The sequence below is a fragment of the Elgaria multicarinata genome, chromosome 10 (assembly GCF_023053635.1).
Source record: "Elgaria multicarinata webbii isolate HBS135686 ecotype San Diego chromosome 10, rElgMul1.1.pri, whole genome shotgun sequence".
Classification (NCBI taxonomy): domain Eukaryota; kingdom Metazoa; phylum Chordata; class Lepidosauria; order Squamata; family Anguidae; genus Elgaria; species Elgaria multicarinata.
The window spans coordinates 57,922,234-57,936,922 of NC_086180.1; the positions used below are offsets into that span (position 1 = coordinate 57,922,234).

Consider the following 14,689-nt stretch of genomic DNA (forward strand, 5'->3'; position numbering starts at 1 on the left):
TTCTTTTTCCTCCTAATTAGTAGAGGCAAATAAATATGATGGCAGTATGTATGTAATCACCATCATCAGCCAGTGAGGTATTTGTTGCCGAGGGCCAATCCTATGCACTACTGTGCTGTTAAGTTAAGCATGCAAGTGCCAAACAATAAGTTACGTTAGTCATGTGATTTGCCCTTGAGTGTAGGATTTTTCTTTACATATAACAAGTGTGGGGTGTGATCCTGGCATGAGAGGTAGAGGGGCTTTAAGATTCCCCCTGCCCCCATGGTTCCTATCCAGGGTCGGCGCTGCCATAGAGGCAGCTCAGGTGGTGGCCTAGAGCGCCAAGCAAAGGAGGGCGCCGTTCCGAAGCCGCCACCCCACTCCCCAACCCCAACTCAAAGCCAGGAGCGGCTTCCTGCCAGGCGCTGACTTCGAAGCCAGGACGCTGGGGCAGAGAGCGGCTTTGGAACGGCGCACCCAGCTGGGAGCCGCTCACCTGCCTAGGGCGCAAAATAGTCTGGCACCGGCCCTGTTTCTATCTAGAACATGTATATTGCACCTGCTAGTGTGTGTGTATGTATGTATTGTATATATGTAATTGACCCTTAGTTGGGTCCAACCTAAGCTGGCTCTCTCTTGTTTGTGCTCAGTGCCTGCCTCCCTTGTGTTGCAGTGTAGGACTATCTGGTCATGTATGAATTTTTGGCTGCCAAACATTTTGGCATGAAGGGACTGGATTTTCATCTGTTACATACTGCTTACCTGGATTAGACCTTAGGCACCTAGTGCAGAGGGGCACTGATTAACTAGGAAGCAGCAGTTAGGGGTGTGCAATAGATTCACATAAAGCAGAATTGGGCCCATTTGCTTCCCAAGTCCAGGCAGGCTTCCCTTCGAAGCAACCAGAACCAAAGCTAGGCCAGAACAAGGTTTCATTTCTGATTTGTGTTCAGAGATCCAAACATGGATCCTCTCCAAACAGCATCTTTTCATTTTGTTGCTCTAAAATGCTGATAAGCGGAAGGAGGGAGGGAGGGAGGGGGCGTGCAATTGACAGATCCACCTTCTAATCCTAGGGCATATTTTACCAGGGGCTGCAATCACTGTACTTTATGGGAGGACAAGGATGGAACCATGAGATGGCCGTTCCCCCAACACTTCCAGGCTTCACTATTTAAAAAGCTTTAAACTGGTTTTCAGTCAGTTCCCTAGCTCCTGCACCTATCCATTTGAGACTTTGCAGGATTCTTGCCTGTACACATCTCTATGGTGTGTGCCATTTCATATAAATTGCCCCCAAAACCCACAGAGGAGGGAAGAGGTTTTTGACTCCCTTTCCGCATTAACCACTGCACCAATTATGACCACTGTTCTAGAACTTTGTAGGGTTTTTTTTACTTAGGGACACTCTATGCTGTCTGTTAATTTCAGAGCAATGGTCCACAAGGAACATAGGGGGCAAGTATGTCTTCTTTGAGCTGCCCATGGTTCTCTACTCAACCACATGGCAAATTCAAGTCACACAGTTCATTCGGAAAAGTGCTTCCCAAAACTTCATGCAAATCCTTTGTCATGCCCGTATCCCCAAAAGCTGTTTCTGGTGGGGACATCTCCATGTAGGCAGCAATTTAAGAATAAAAAGTTCAGCATCTTGAGAACTCGTTTCTCCCTTCTTTTCATCAGTTGTCTTTATGTACACAAGAGTGTGTACACAAGGAACAGGCCTGGGGCCCAAGGTAAAACTTGCCTGAGATGTCAGTAGAACAAATGGTGTGGCATTCTGCACTGACTGAAGTTTCCAAACCGTTGTCAAGAACAGCCTATTAGAGCTTACTGCAGTCGCTTTTGCATGGAATGATAAGCCAGAATTCTGGAAAGTTCTGGCCTATTGTGAATGAGCTGAATGCTGGTGGATGCAGCCTGTTCACTCCAACTTTGGTAGTGTCAACACTAAACAAACCAGGGAAACTTTTTTCAGGCCTCATTCAAACTATGAATTTTGGCTTCTTGCTACTTTCACAAGCTAGAATTGCAAACCAGGGTTTGTTCTTGGTTTAACAGTTATTGGCTTGTTTTGAAGCAACAAGACAGGAGCCCAGGTTTGGACAGCAGGAGAAAAACTTTCCTGGTTTGTTTAGCAACTAGCGATCACACTAGTGAGGAGGAGGAGAAAAGTGGGAGTAAGCAGGCTGCATGCATGAGCACAGAGCTTGTTCACAGTAAGCCGGAATTCTCCAAAATCCTGGCTTTTCATTCCATGTGAATGAGGCCTGCATAAGCCACAGTACCATAAGAGCAGGCTACAAGAGTCAGTTGACAGTCAAATTATATTATAGGGGTGGGTGGGTGGGAAGGCTGGCTCCTGACTGTGATTGTTTGGGAGTTGAATAAATACAAGAGTTTTTAACTTGCCTGAAGCTGTTTTCCCTGACACTCCCTTCAAACAGGATGTGCATGATCATTCAACACTCCATTTAGTCATGTTGCAAATCAACCCTGGCAATTTTGCAAAAGCATTCATTGGTTTGATATTTTGACAGAAGCACTACATACATGCAAATACAAAGAGAAAGAAAGAGCATTTTCAGTTCCTGTAACATAATACGCACAGAATCTAGTGTCCTCTATAGATAATCTCAAGAAACATAAGTCATCTCAGTACCTTGGAGTCTATGCCCACAAAAGAGCTGGCCTATTGCTTTGCTAAATAATATTTAAAATAAGTTTAATGTCCACACGGACAACAACAACAATAATAACCACAAGTTCTGGTCAGACCTGAGAGTGATCATATACCAATTCAACTATCTCTCCTCTCTCAGTTTAGTCTAACACCATCCTCAGAAAATTTGATGGCTTCACCTGAGAATTTATTATTCCAAGGAGACAAAGGGGTCTGTTGGAATGGGAAGGTACAAACCACTATAAATTCCTTCCTTATGTCTCCTAAGTCTCTTTTGCTAAGAGACTAACTTCTAACTCACTCAGACCCTTTGGAAATTTTTGACAAATTAGTCCAAGAAATTAGACCTTTTGTGGTAAGTTCCAAACCAAAGGATCCAGCTAAACAAACCAGCTATGGCTGGTTTGATGCGCAATGTGCCACTCAGAAGCACATCTTAGCAAGAGCCATAAGAAAAATGAAACAGGAAGATTCGCTAGAAAATTATAGGTGCTATGTACAACTCCGAAGAGAGTATAAAAAATTACTTAGGGTGTGGGGGGGAAAGGCAGAGTATATTCGCCTCACTTGGATGGAGTCAGGCCGGTTAACCATGGAAAGGGATTCAACTAGATTCTGGGCTCTGGTGGCAAAAGGGACTAGAAAGGCACATGGCCCTATTGATAATCAAATTATATCTGCGCAATGGTACACCCACTTTTCTTCCCTTTTTGGCCACTCCAGCTCAGGAACCACCTTGAATTCCCATTATAGCATGGATATTTCTTTGCCTTCTTATTGCTCTGAATGGGATCCAGTAACCGCTGATGAAATCAACACCTTGATTAATTCTCTATCTACCAAAAAAGCCCCTGGAGAAGATATGCTCCCGGGAGAATTGTTCCTATCAAATCCTGGCTGGTGGTCCCCAGTCCTTACTTCTCTATCCATAGAATCATAGAATAACAGAGTTGGAAGGGGCCTACAAGGCCATCAAGTCCAACCCCCTGCTCGATGCAGGAATCCACCCTAAAGCATCCCTGACAGATGGTTGTCCAGCTGCCTCTTGAAGGCCTCTAGTGTGGGAGAGCCCACAACCTCCCTAGGTAACTGATTCCATTGTCGTACTGCTCTAACAGTCAGGAAGATTTTCCTGATGTCCAGCTGGAATCTGGCCCGTTACGGTCAAGTTGAAATCCTCCCAGTCTATTCACTCTCTATTATGGTTCTCCAGATTTCATGGAGGGAGCTTGGTTGCCCCCACAGTAGAGGTATTCTGAATGAAGATTGTGCCACAATTATTGTACGGTGCAGAGATTTGGGGATACAGTAATGTTTCCCCCTAAGAAGTGGTGCAGAACTCCTTTCTGAAATCATTACTGGCTCTCCCCAAAGGTACACCTGCCCCATTTTTAAGGGCTGAAACTGGGATAATTTCCATACAAATCGGGGCGCATGTTGCACTAGCCCTATACTGGTTGAAGCTGGCTAGCATGAGTGACTCCAGACTCCCAAAAAAATGCTCCTTAGAGCAACTACAATCTTTGTCAAGAAACTCTTGGGCAAATTCAGTCAGTACATTACTCTATCATTACGGGATTGATTTGGAAGTTCTTCCAAATTATTCCTCTAATAGAGTTAAACAACTTATTAAAGAAAAAAATTACCTTGATTCCAAATGGTGAGACCTTCATTTACTTTCCCAAATTACATAGTCCTCCTGGTACCCTATATTTAAAACATCTTTTGGGTTGGAGCAGTATTTTATCAAGCTCATGTTGGCTCCACTCCGAAAAGCATTCACTGCTTTGTGTTTTCAGTCTATGCCCTCTTCCTATTTAAAGGGAAGATTTAATAACACCCCAGTGCACCAGAGATTCTGTATCTGTGAGTCAGGGGAAGTGGAGGACATTCAACATTATCTGTTGCGATGCCCTATATATACATCCTCTAGACAAAAAATTCTCGATTACATTCTTTGTTACCTTTCTGATGGATCTTCCCTTGAGCAAATCTATATATTGCTGGCTGGCAATAATGTATTTATTACTGATCTGGTTGCAAAATTCGCCTTTGCTGCAAGAAAGTTGAGAGCTAGGCACCAAGACTCCTAACAAGTTTCATAATGGAGAGCTGGAGATTTTGTTCTGGTATATGTACTGATCTAGTTCCCCACTCGCGAGTTCTTAATGTATGTTAATGTGATTTTTATCTTCATATTCCAATTGTGTTCATTATTTTAATTTTACTTTATATTATCCATTTTTAACCTATTTAACTTATTTATTTTAGCTTATCTTGATGGTGCTATATAAATAAATAATAATAATAATAGTGATGGCTTATTGCTTTTAGCAATGAAGATTTCATTCATTCCACCACAAGAACAACATCTCCCTTAAGTGCTGAGAGGGTTCTTATACACAGTGGCTTGTGGAAGACCACCTGGTGAATTCAGGGCTGAACGGAAGATTTCTTGACTATAGCTCATGCTCTTGCGATTACTCTACTAGAGATGTCCCAAGCAGTTGAACAGGGCTGCCCTGCTTTCCCGAAGTCTGAAAGCACTGCTACTACTTCCCTTTCCCTGTCCCAAAGGGCCAGGTAATTTACTTAGAGCAGAGGAAGACAGAGGGCAATGTCTAGGCCTTGGGTGTCTTTTCTCATTGCGGTGGGACTGGGACTATCTTAAAGGGCCTTCTCTGTGGTGGAAATCATGTTTTTCACTGGAGATTCTTACACTGGTCAATCTCATAACTGGCAGGAAAACACACACCAGTGTTTTACAGAGGACAGTCTTTTACAGAGGACAGCCCTCCTATTTGAAGATGACCTTTATTTGAAAGGCTACCCTGTCCCAATTCCATTTTAAAGATAAACAATGGTAAGAGCTGTTGCTAGTCACCATTAGCAGCTGGACAGCAGACTAAGTAGGCAGGCACACAGGTCACCGTCTTCCACACTAAGGCGAGATTTCTGTTTAAATACAAATAATTATCACATGCCGATTTTATGCAAATCTCCACCCTCTTCTACCCTCTTTTTTTGGTGATTCATAACTGGATACCCTACTGGAGCCTATGGAGCATCCCCTGGCACTTTACCCTGCCCTCCCCCAGGCCTACTTCCTGAGCCTTTGAGAAATTTGAATTGAATGCATGCAAACAGCTTGAGTCTTTGTGAGTGTTTGATCTGAGTGCCCACAACCCCTTTTGAGGCAGGTAGCACACCCCTCTTCTTCACACTAGCTCTTTCTGGTTTTTCTTGAGCATCTGAGGATTTGAAATGACTGTAAGACATATACACGACTATTTCCACACTATTTTGGCCTCAGTTCCTATTCAAGCTGTCCAACTCCTCCATTAAATAAATCCTTACAGGATGTTATGGAAAAGTTTGTCAAAATTCCTTGCTTGCTGTACCAGTACTTCCGAATGCCTTTTCAAAGACAGCTTGTATGAATGGCTACAAATCCTATTTATTGCTGCTCTCTTCCCTTGGGCTCAGATAATAATCTTTTAAACACAGCAGTGCTGTGATTTCTTAAATGCAATAAAAGAAAGTGTAATGCTTTAGAAAAGGAAGCAGAATACTACAATCCTTAATCAACAGAGATACATATTTTAGCTATGTAACAGCATAACAAGCCATTCATCATCATTTCACTTAGTGGAAAACGTCTTTTAAAAAGAGGGTTGAACGACTGCCCTCAAATCTATTTTAAGTTGCCTCCAGTCATGCTAAAAGTGAAGGCAAGCAGCACTACCAGCCCTTTGCTTCAGCCTGGACCCAAACAATTCTGTCTTCAGACTGAAAACAAGAAGTCAACATAATGCAGTGGTTAGTAAGATCCTTAGTTCCAGTCTCACCATGGGCATTGACTCACTGGCCCATTTTGCATATCATTGTGAGCCAGAATTAAAAATAAAATTCTTGCTTACCATGAACCATTCAGTGTGCTTCTGTACACTGCTCAATCACACCTGCTTGACTCCTTCTGCCAGCAGGAGCAACTAAACAAGCCAAGGTCTCTCTGACCATGATTTGTTCCTTGACATGATGTTTAAACTGGTACCTCTGGCTTGTTGCTGTCACAAGCCAGAGTCCTGAGCCAAAAGCAAACCCTGGACTATGACTCAGGCTTGTTAGGAGAAGAACTCATCCCTCTAGCAAACTACTTTTCCCTAGCAAGGGTTCCAGATGCTGAAGTCTAGCTGGGGTAAAAGCAGCTATTGCAGGGGAGATGCAGTCAGTGGGTCAGAGAAGAATTCCAAATACGCTTTTGGAGAGAAGCAGCACCCAGTATTTTAGTAAACAAGGTGCCCATGGAACATGGAGTCCTGCCTTTCGGCTGCTATTAATCAGGCTTCCTGGGGTAAAGTATTTGAAATGCTTTCAGCAGTTAGGAAAAATGTTAAGATGAAAATTAGGTTTATGCAGGAATAAGTTCTACAGTGTTCAGTAAGGCTGAACATTTTGTAGGTAAATGTACACAGAATTGCAGCCTTAGTCAGACACCTCAATTGCAACTAGGGAAGTAGGGATTTTGTTAAATCCATTCTGCCGGTGTTTCACAGATTATCAGGTGACTTTCATTCTGTTGTCTGCTCACTGATGGAATTGGATTTTTTTAAACCAGAGTTTCATTGTACTTGCGCTAATTCACCTTAGTGCTAATGCACACTTATGCGAATGTGAATTAGTGCAAATCCTCACCCAAAGGGTAAAAATTGTCCAGCAGTCAGTAGAATCTGTCTAACCCAGAAAAAACAGGTCTGCTGTGGAATCTGCAAGTCAGATTCAGAGAAATCAAAACTTATTTGACTCTGTTGCTGATTTCTCTGGCATCCCTAATTAAGGCCCACATTTCCAACATGCTTCTTGTATTTGAGGATGGAGCGATGTGCAGTAGTGCATAGAGCCAAGGAATGACTGTACACCTGTCCATTTATTTCCAGCCAAACCAGAGATTGTCACTTCAGAACGACTTAGCAACGGCAGGCTTCACTGTGTGGCAGCTGGATACCCTGCCCCTACAATAAACTGGTATATTTGCCCAGGAACTGAACAAAGGTGAGTAGGTGAATCATTTTCAACAACCCGGGGTCATCCCATGAAGCTGATTGGTGGGAGATCCAGGACAAATAAAAGGAAGTACTTCTTCACACAGTTCACATAGTTAAATTATGGAACTCACTACCACAAGATGTAGTGATGGCCACCAATCTGGATGGCTTTAAAAGGGGGTTGGATAAATTCCTAGAGGCAAAGGCTATCAATGGCTACTAGCCCTGATGGTTGTGTGCGGTCTCCGGTATTCGAGGCAATAAGCCTGGGTGCACCAGTTGCTGGGGAACATGGGGGGGGGGCGGGGTGCTGTTGCAGCATGTCCTGCTTGTTCATCCCTGGCCAGTGGCTGGTTGGCCACTGTGTGAACAGAGTGCTGGGCGAGATGAACCCTTGGTCTGATCCAGCATGGCAGTTCTTAGGTTCTTATGTTATTTTGACGGTAGGTTAGATTTAAGGTGTAATAGAGTAATAAAGCCAGCCCTTTAAATGTAATTTAAATGTTTGCACTTTTTCGTGCTCTAAAATACTTTTCAGGAGCTAGTTTTCTTGAGAGGGTTGCTTAAGAAGTGAGCAAGGGGTGAGGGGGTCAGTGCCTTAAAATTTCCTCCATCCCCTCCCCACCCCAAAGTAGCCTGCTGCCAGGTTCTTTTACCACAGCAGTCACTTTCTCCATAGATCTGTTGAGGTTGTGTGGGAAACACACATGCAGTAAACACATGAGGGAGGAAGGAGGCCCATGCTCGCTGACCTCACACACCTGCTAGCCATCACAAGGGAGAGCCGTTACATGTGTACTTTATGCACATAGGGCCTTTTCAAACTAATACTGTACACAGAGCTGCTAACATGGCATAGCCAGCAAATGCATCAGGAGCTACATCGGATGTGGTTCTGTTCCCCCTAACGTGTTCATTGAACATGTGTGTTGTGGGAGGGAATTCATTTGCACAATCCTAGGTTTGCAACCAGGAGACCAGTCAACATCCCTCCTGGGGCTGAGTTTAACCAGTAAGGCTCAGCACGGAGGAGCCATATATAGTTGACTGGTAGGGCAGCTGCTTTGAATGCAGTAGGTCCCAGGTTGAATCCCCCACTTCTCCAGGTAGGGCAATGAAATAAACCTGCCTGAAACCCTGGAGAGCAGTTGCCGCTCAGTGGCAACAATACTGAGTTAGATGGACTCACGGTCTGACTCAGTATAAGGCAACGTCCTATGTTCCTATCTAACTTGCTAGCTCCCACTCTACAAATAACCTTACTTGTGGTAGGTCTTTCAGTGGTTTGCTTCTTCTTTTTCTGGAAGGAGTCACTATAATTTATGACTAGGCATTAAGAGCCAAATCAGACTTCAGAGGGATTACACCCACTTACAGCTGGGCTGGTTTTGGCCCTAATTATTTAACCCTGTAGAATGACAATTACAAAATAGCTTCTGTGTATGGCCGTTATCTTTTGGATTTATCATGTAATAACACAATTTTCCAGGACACAGGGTAATTAGATTTCCATTTACACACAGTAGATTATATGGTAAATGTGTCTTGTAAGCTTGAGGAAATGAAAAGAATTAACTACAAAGGCAATTACCAAGTTTCTAAGAAGATTGTATGTACTTTCAGTACAGGTAGAGGATTTGTAAATAGAATTATAAAGTGCTTGCTTATTTTGATAGAATTCCAGACATTATTGTTAGTATATAATACATTTCCTATCTGAATCATTTTTCAAAAGTTATTTTTTTCCCAAGTTTTCTTCTGAAATATGCATTTGTCATCAAAAACAGCAAGGGCAAATTTTTTCAAATCAATATATATGCTTTGTCCTAAAGGGATTTTAAATTGCAATACATAATGAGAAAGAGCATATAGACTTTTAAAAACCATTCCTTGGCTGGCCCAAAAACAGTCTACACCACGAACATCAGTTACTAAAGGGAATAGTATTAGATGCACAGTTGATGGTGCAATCCTATAGATGTCTACTCAGAAGTAAGCACCATTGAGTTCAGTAGAACTTACTCACAGGTAAGTATGTATAGAATGGCAGCCATCTTACCCTTTGTGAGGCAAGCCAACTAAGTCTGTCTCATCTGCCTTTCATTCTCCACCGACCAATACATTTTGCTGTTACATATTGATGCTAGGGGTATGGAGCTGCCCTCATGGGCGTGGCTCCACCCCTGCCCCTCCCAAAGACACCTTTGCACACAGTGGAGGCTGGTGGCTTCAATGTCAGTGAATCCACTCCAGGTTTCAGTCAGAATTCTACAGGTACCTTGGATAGCTCCTTTAGAGTTCTGACTGAAACCCAGAGTATATTCACCACCCCCTCACATCAGAGCCACTAACCTCCACTGCTTATACAGTGTTCCCACCAGTGCTAGAGATAGGAAGCCAGCTTCTGGCATAAAAGAATGAAATTTCCATTTGCACTGGTTCTGGAAGTCCCGTGCACAGGGTTGAACTCTCTTCTTCCTCCAGCACCTGCCTCAAGATGTCGTATGACTTCTGCTAGTCTGCAGTCCTCTTAAAATAAGTGAACTGTTGCAAACATCCTTTGTAAGTAGCAAACATTAATGTGACATTTGAAGTACTGTACTTGTACTATCACTAGCTCAGTTCAGCTCTACCTCAGTTAGCTAGTACTTCCCGGATACACAGAGGTACTTAGAGGTTATATCTGTAGATATATCCCTTCCTGGGTATCTTCAGGCAGAGGCTGGATAGCCATCTGTTGGGGAGGCTCTAGCTTTGGGATTTCCTGCACTGAGCAGGGAGCTGGATTAGGTGGCTTACAAGACCCCCTCCAATTCTGTTATGCTATGATTCTATCTCAGTGGAGGCTGTTGACTGATGTCAGGGGGCGATGCATCCGCTCCATAACCACAGAAAACAGACCCACACTTTATAGCTAGTCAGTTGTCCACCAAGTTATTTCTTTTCTTCCAGGTGTTCAGATTCATCAAATATTTCTCCAGTGGATGTAAAGACCAAATATCAAGATCCACCCTTTCCTTCCTTTGGAAAGGTAGTTGTCGAAAGCACCATTGATACCAGCATGTTCAAGAACAATGGCACAATAACTTGTGAGGCTTCCAATGCCATTGACAAGCGCTCGGCTTTTTTCAACTTTGCAGTTAAAGGTAACTGCGAGAGTGATCTTTGAAATGACATCCTGTATTTATACTGTAATGTCCATTTTGGCATATGCCACAAAGCACCATGTTCCTTGAGGGTGCTGTACTAATAAATACATGCTTTATTATTTTTCTTCATCATGATGCCTTTTACATTAAATATCCTATGATGCACTGTGTAAACATGCATTGACTGATTTTCTACAACGTGACCTGAAAGGCTACAACCGTCTCTCCAATTGACAGCCCAGGTAGATGCGACGGCCAGGAGTGCCTACTATCAGCTTCGGCTGATAAGCCAGCTGTGCCCCTTCCTAGAGTTAGAAGACCTAAAGACGGTAGTGCACAGGCTGGTAACTTCAAACCTTGACTTCTGCAATGCGCTCTACATAGGGCTACCTTTGTGCCTAGTCCGGAAACTTCAACTAGTTCAAAATATGGCAGCCAGGCTGGTCACCGGTGCACCTAGAGGTGACCACATTACACCAGTTTTAAAATCTCTTCACTGGCAGCCAATTAGTTTCCGGGTAAAGTATAAAGTGTTGGTTATCACCTTTAAAGATCTACATGGTTTGGGTCCAGGCTATCTGCGGGATCGCCTTCTCCTGTACAGTCCGCCCCGCACGCTCCGGTCCTCTGGGAAGAATCTACTTCAGTCAGCAAAAACTAGATTGACAACTGTTACCCAAAGGACCTTCTCTTCTGTTGCTCCCAGACTGTTGAATAGACTCGTCAACTTAACAGTCTATCAGCATTTAAGAAAGCTATTAAGACTGATCTCTTCCAGCAGGCCTATCCAGTGTAATTTTAAGAAGTTTTAAAATGATTTTAGGATGTTTTTAAGATGATTTTAGGATGTTTTAACAACGTATATTATGTTTTAATTAAGTTTTTTGTATTTTATATTTACTGTTGTTCCCCGCCTCGATCAGAATGGAGAGGCGGGTAAGAATTACTATTATTATTATTATTATTATTATTATTTATTAGGCACATCAAAATCCATTTATAAGCGACACAGGGTTTTTTCCTCCTGGCAGAATTTATTTGAATAGCTGGATAGCTTTTATAGAAAACATTTTGAACTGTCAAAAGTTGTTGGGGGTATTGACTCTCAAATATCTCCCACTCTCAGTTTGGTGCTTGAACCGCATGAAGGGGAGTCAAGGGCCAGGTTGGTATTAGGATTCTCTGTGCAAGATTTAAAACTAGGCTCTTTTTTATGTGTTTCTTTCTAGAACAAATCAGTACCCACACCCTTTTCACTCCTTTGTTAATCGGTTTTGGAGTAGCAGCAGGACTGATGTGCATTACAGTTATAATTCTTGTGTACAAATATCTCCAGGTAAGAATCCTGTGTTTAGCTAGAGCACCCTGTAGCTGTTTTCTTCCTTCATGTAAACAATTTGAGTGCTCAAAATGGTTGTGTCTGTCTTCCAGAAACCTAAATATGAGATTCAGTGGAAAGTGGTTGATGAAATAAATGGAAACAACTATGTTTACATAGATCCAACACAGCTTCCTTACGATGACAAATGGGAGTTTCCGAGAAACCGGCTAAGTTTTGGTTAGTTTGCATGTGTTTGATTTTGCTGATGATTGGAAGCCAGCAGACCTGCAAAATTGTGTTGTCCACCAAAAATTGTCAGAATATTAATATTTATGCAAGTACTTTGAGGAACTTGTTTCCTCTTTAGGCAAGGTTAGACAGTGTAAAGCCAACTACAGGTTCTCCCTAAGCCACAAGCTCTGTACGCTTGGGTGCCAAGGTACCCACAAGTGGGTTCTCCACATGATCTTCATCCCAGTGAATGAATTCCTGCCAGAGGCTGGTTGGTCTGAGGAAAAAGGTGGGAAAATTTTCCTGGGAAAAATGTCTTGCAGATTGCCCATAAATAAGGCCATGTTTTAAAGATATTTTTTTCAAACTCTAAGCCTTAATTCTAGTTACAGCCGTACCTCACCCCCAACATTTCACACATGCTAGTTATGACACCTCACCACACATTTTAAATACCTGTAAGGTATAGCTCTTGCTTATTAAATATAAAAGATGTCAAGTCACTGAGATATTTATTTTATATTCAGCCTTTCCACCAAGAAATGGTGCTCAGGGTGGCTAACAATAAAACCCAGGTTAAAAAAAACAAGCTCTTAATGTAAACACAACATAAAAGCAGATAAGGTTAAAAAAAAAAAAACTGTAGGTGACTGGGACCCTTGATCTAATATTAGCCTATTCCCAATTTGTATCAAAAATTGCCAAATGGATCAGGTAATTTTATATATTATGAAGTAAACTGCGTTACTAATCTACTGGATAGAATCTTTGTGCTTAATTTTCACACTCTCTGAAAATCCTTTAGGCAAAATTCTAGGAGCTGGTGCTTTTGGGAAAGTCGTTGAAGCAACCGCCTATGGTCTGTTCAAACCTGACGGGGCAATAAGAGTAGCTGTAAAAATGCTCAAGCGTAAGTTCCTGAATCTTCATTGCGTTGCATTTTGTTTTGTTTATTTTGAAATGTCCCTATTGCCGTGCCACTCAGAGGGCTCCCAAAGTGTCATATGGATGAAAATATGAAACCATGCCTTAAAACAACACTAAATACAATAAAGGGCAAATTACTGTCTCAACCATCTAAAACACAGATGAATGACAACCTGTTCCATGCAGCTCAGTGTGAGCAGAAATTCTTGTCTTAACAGCCAAGTCTTAACTAGCTTTCTGCAAAGCAGCAGAGTAGTGCATCTGAAGGGCCTCCTTGAGGAGCGAATTGCACACTCAAGTTACAACCACCAGGAAGGCCTTTTTTCTCATAGCCATCTGCCTAATTTTGGAAGGCTGTTTGAGCTAGGCTGGACACCCAAAGGGCTCCAAAGTAAAGAGCATTTTGCAAGACTATAGTAAAATAGGGCGACCATATGGAAAGGAGGACAGGGCTCCTGTATCTTTAAGGTAATTTCAGCAAGAGTCATTCAGCAAGCCCTGCCCTCTTTTGTAACTGGTCACACTAGGCAGGGCTCCTCCAGCTTTAACTGTTGTGATAAAGAGGGGATTTCACCAGGTGCTGCATGCATACAAATGACACCTGCTGAAATTCCCTTTTCTATACAACTGTTAAAGTTATGGGAGCCCTGTCTTCCTTTTCCTATGGTCACCCTAAATAAAACTACTTTATTATGTGTGTCAGAACATTCATAGTACTTCATTAGAATATACCATAATGCAGCCTTCCAGATGTGTTTGTCTACAAGTTGGCATCTAGGACATCAGAAGGTACTAGGTTAGAGAAGGCTGCAATTTTAATTTTGATAAGCGTTGCTTTTTGCAGTTGTGGTACACCTTGCAAGTAAATAAGATTTCTAAATAAGGAACTGTTCCTTGAAATGAGGAAGAGGCCGCAAACCTAGTTTGAACAGGACCTCTCATTGAAGGGTATATACTGTATGTGAGGAAGCCATCTGAAAGCACCACACTTTATGCTTATTTTTGCAACTCCCTTCCACTCCCTCCTTTATTTGCTGAGCTTCATCTCTCTCTCTCTCTCTCTCTCTCTCTCTCTCTCTCTCTCTAGCCAGTGCCCATTTCACTGAGAAGGAAGCTTTGATGTCAGAACTGAAAGTGCTGAGTTACCTTGGCAACCACATAAACATTGTGAATCTACTTGGGGCCTGCACTGTTGGAGGTATGGGTTTCAAAAAATTCCTCAGTTTTATAGAAGTAACAAAACACTAAAGTAAAGGGGGGAACTACTGGGGATCAGGGGAGAGCATTCAAAACAGTAACATTTGTGGTGAGATGGAAAATATGAGAGGAGGGTGAAAGGAATGGAATATCC

The 14,689-nt window shown here is 42.5% G+C and overlaps 1 protein-coding gene across 1 annotated transcript in view; it reads left to right on the forward strand.

The window, feature by feature from the left end:
* The window catches only part of KIT (KIT proto-oncogene, receptor tyrosine kinase), a 48,200-nt gene that overhangs the window by 21,401 nt on the left and 12,110 nt on the right, over nt 1-14,689 (forward strand). Inside the window, exons 8-13 of the mRNA XM_063135105.1 lie at nt 7,603-7,717; nt 10,663-10,856; nt 12,089-12,195; nt 12,291-12,417; nt 13,217-13,321; nt 14,426-14,536. Of these exons, the coding sequence (XP_062991175.1) occupies nt 7,603-7,717; nt 10,663-10,856; nt 12,089-12,195; nt 12,291-12,417; nt 13,217-13,321; nt 14,426-14,536 (759 nt within the window). The remainder of the gene's footprint in view (nt 1-7,602; nt 7,718-10,662; nt 10,857-12,088; nt 12,196-12,290; nt 12,418-13,216; nt 13,322-14,425; nt 14,537-14,689) is intronic.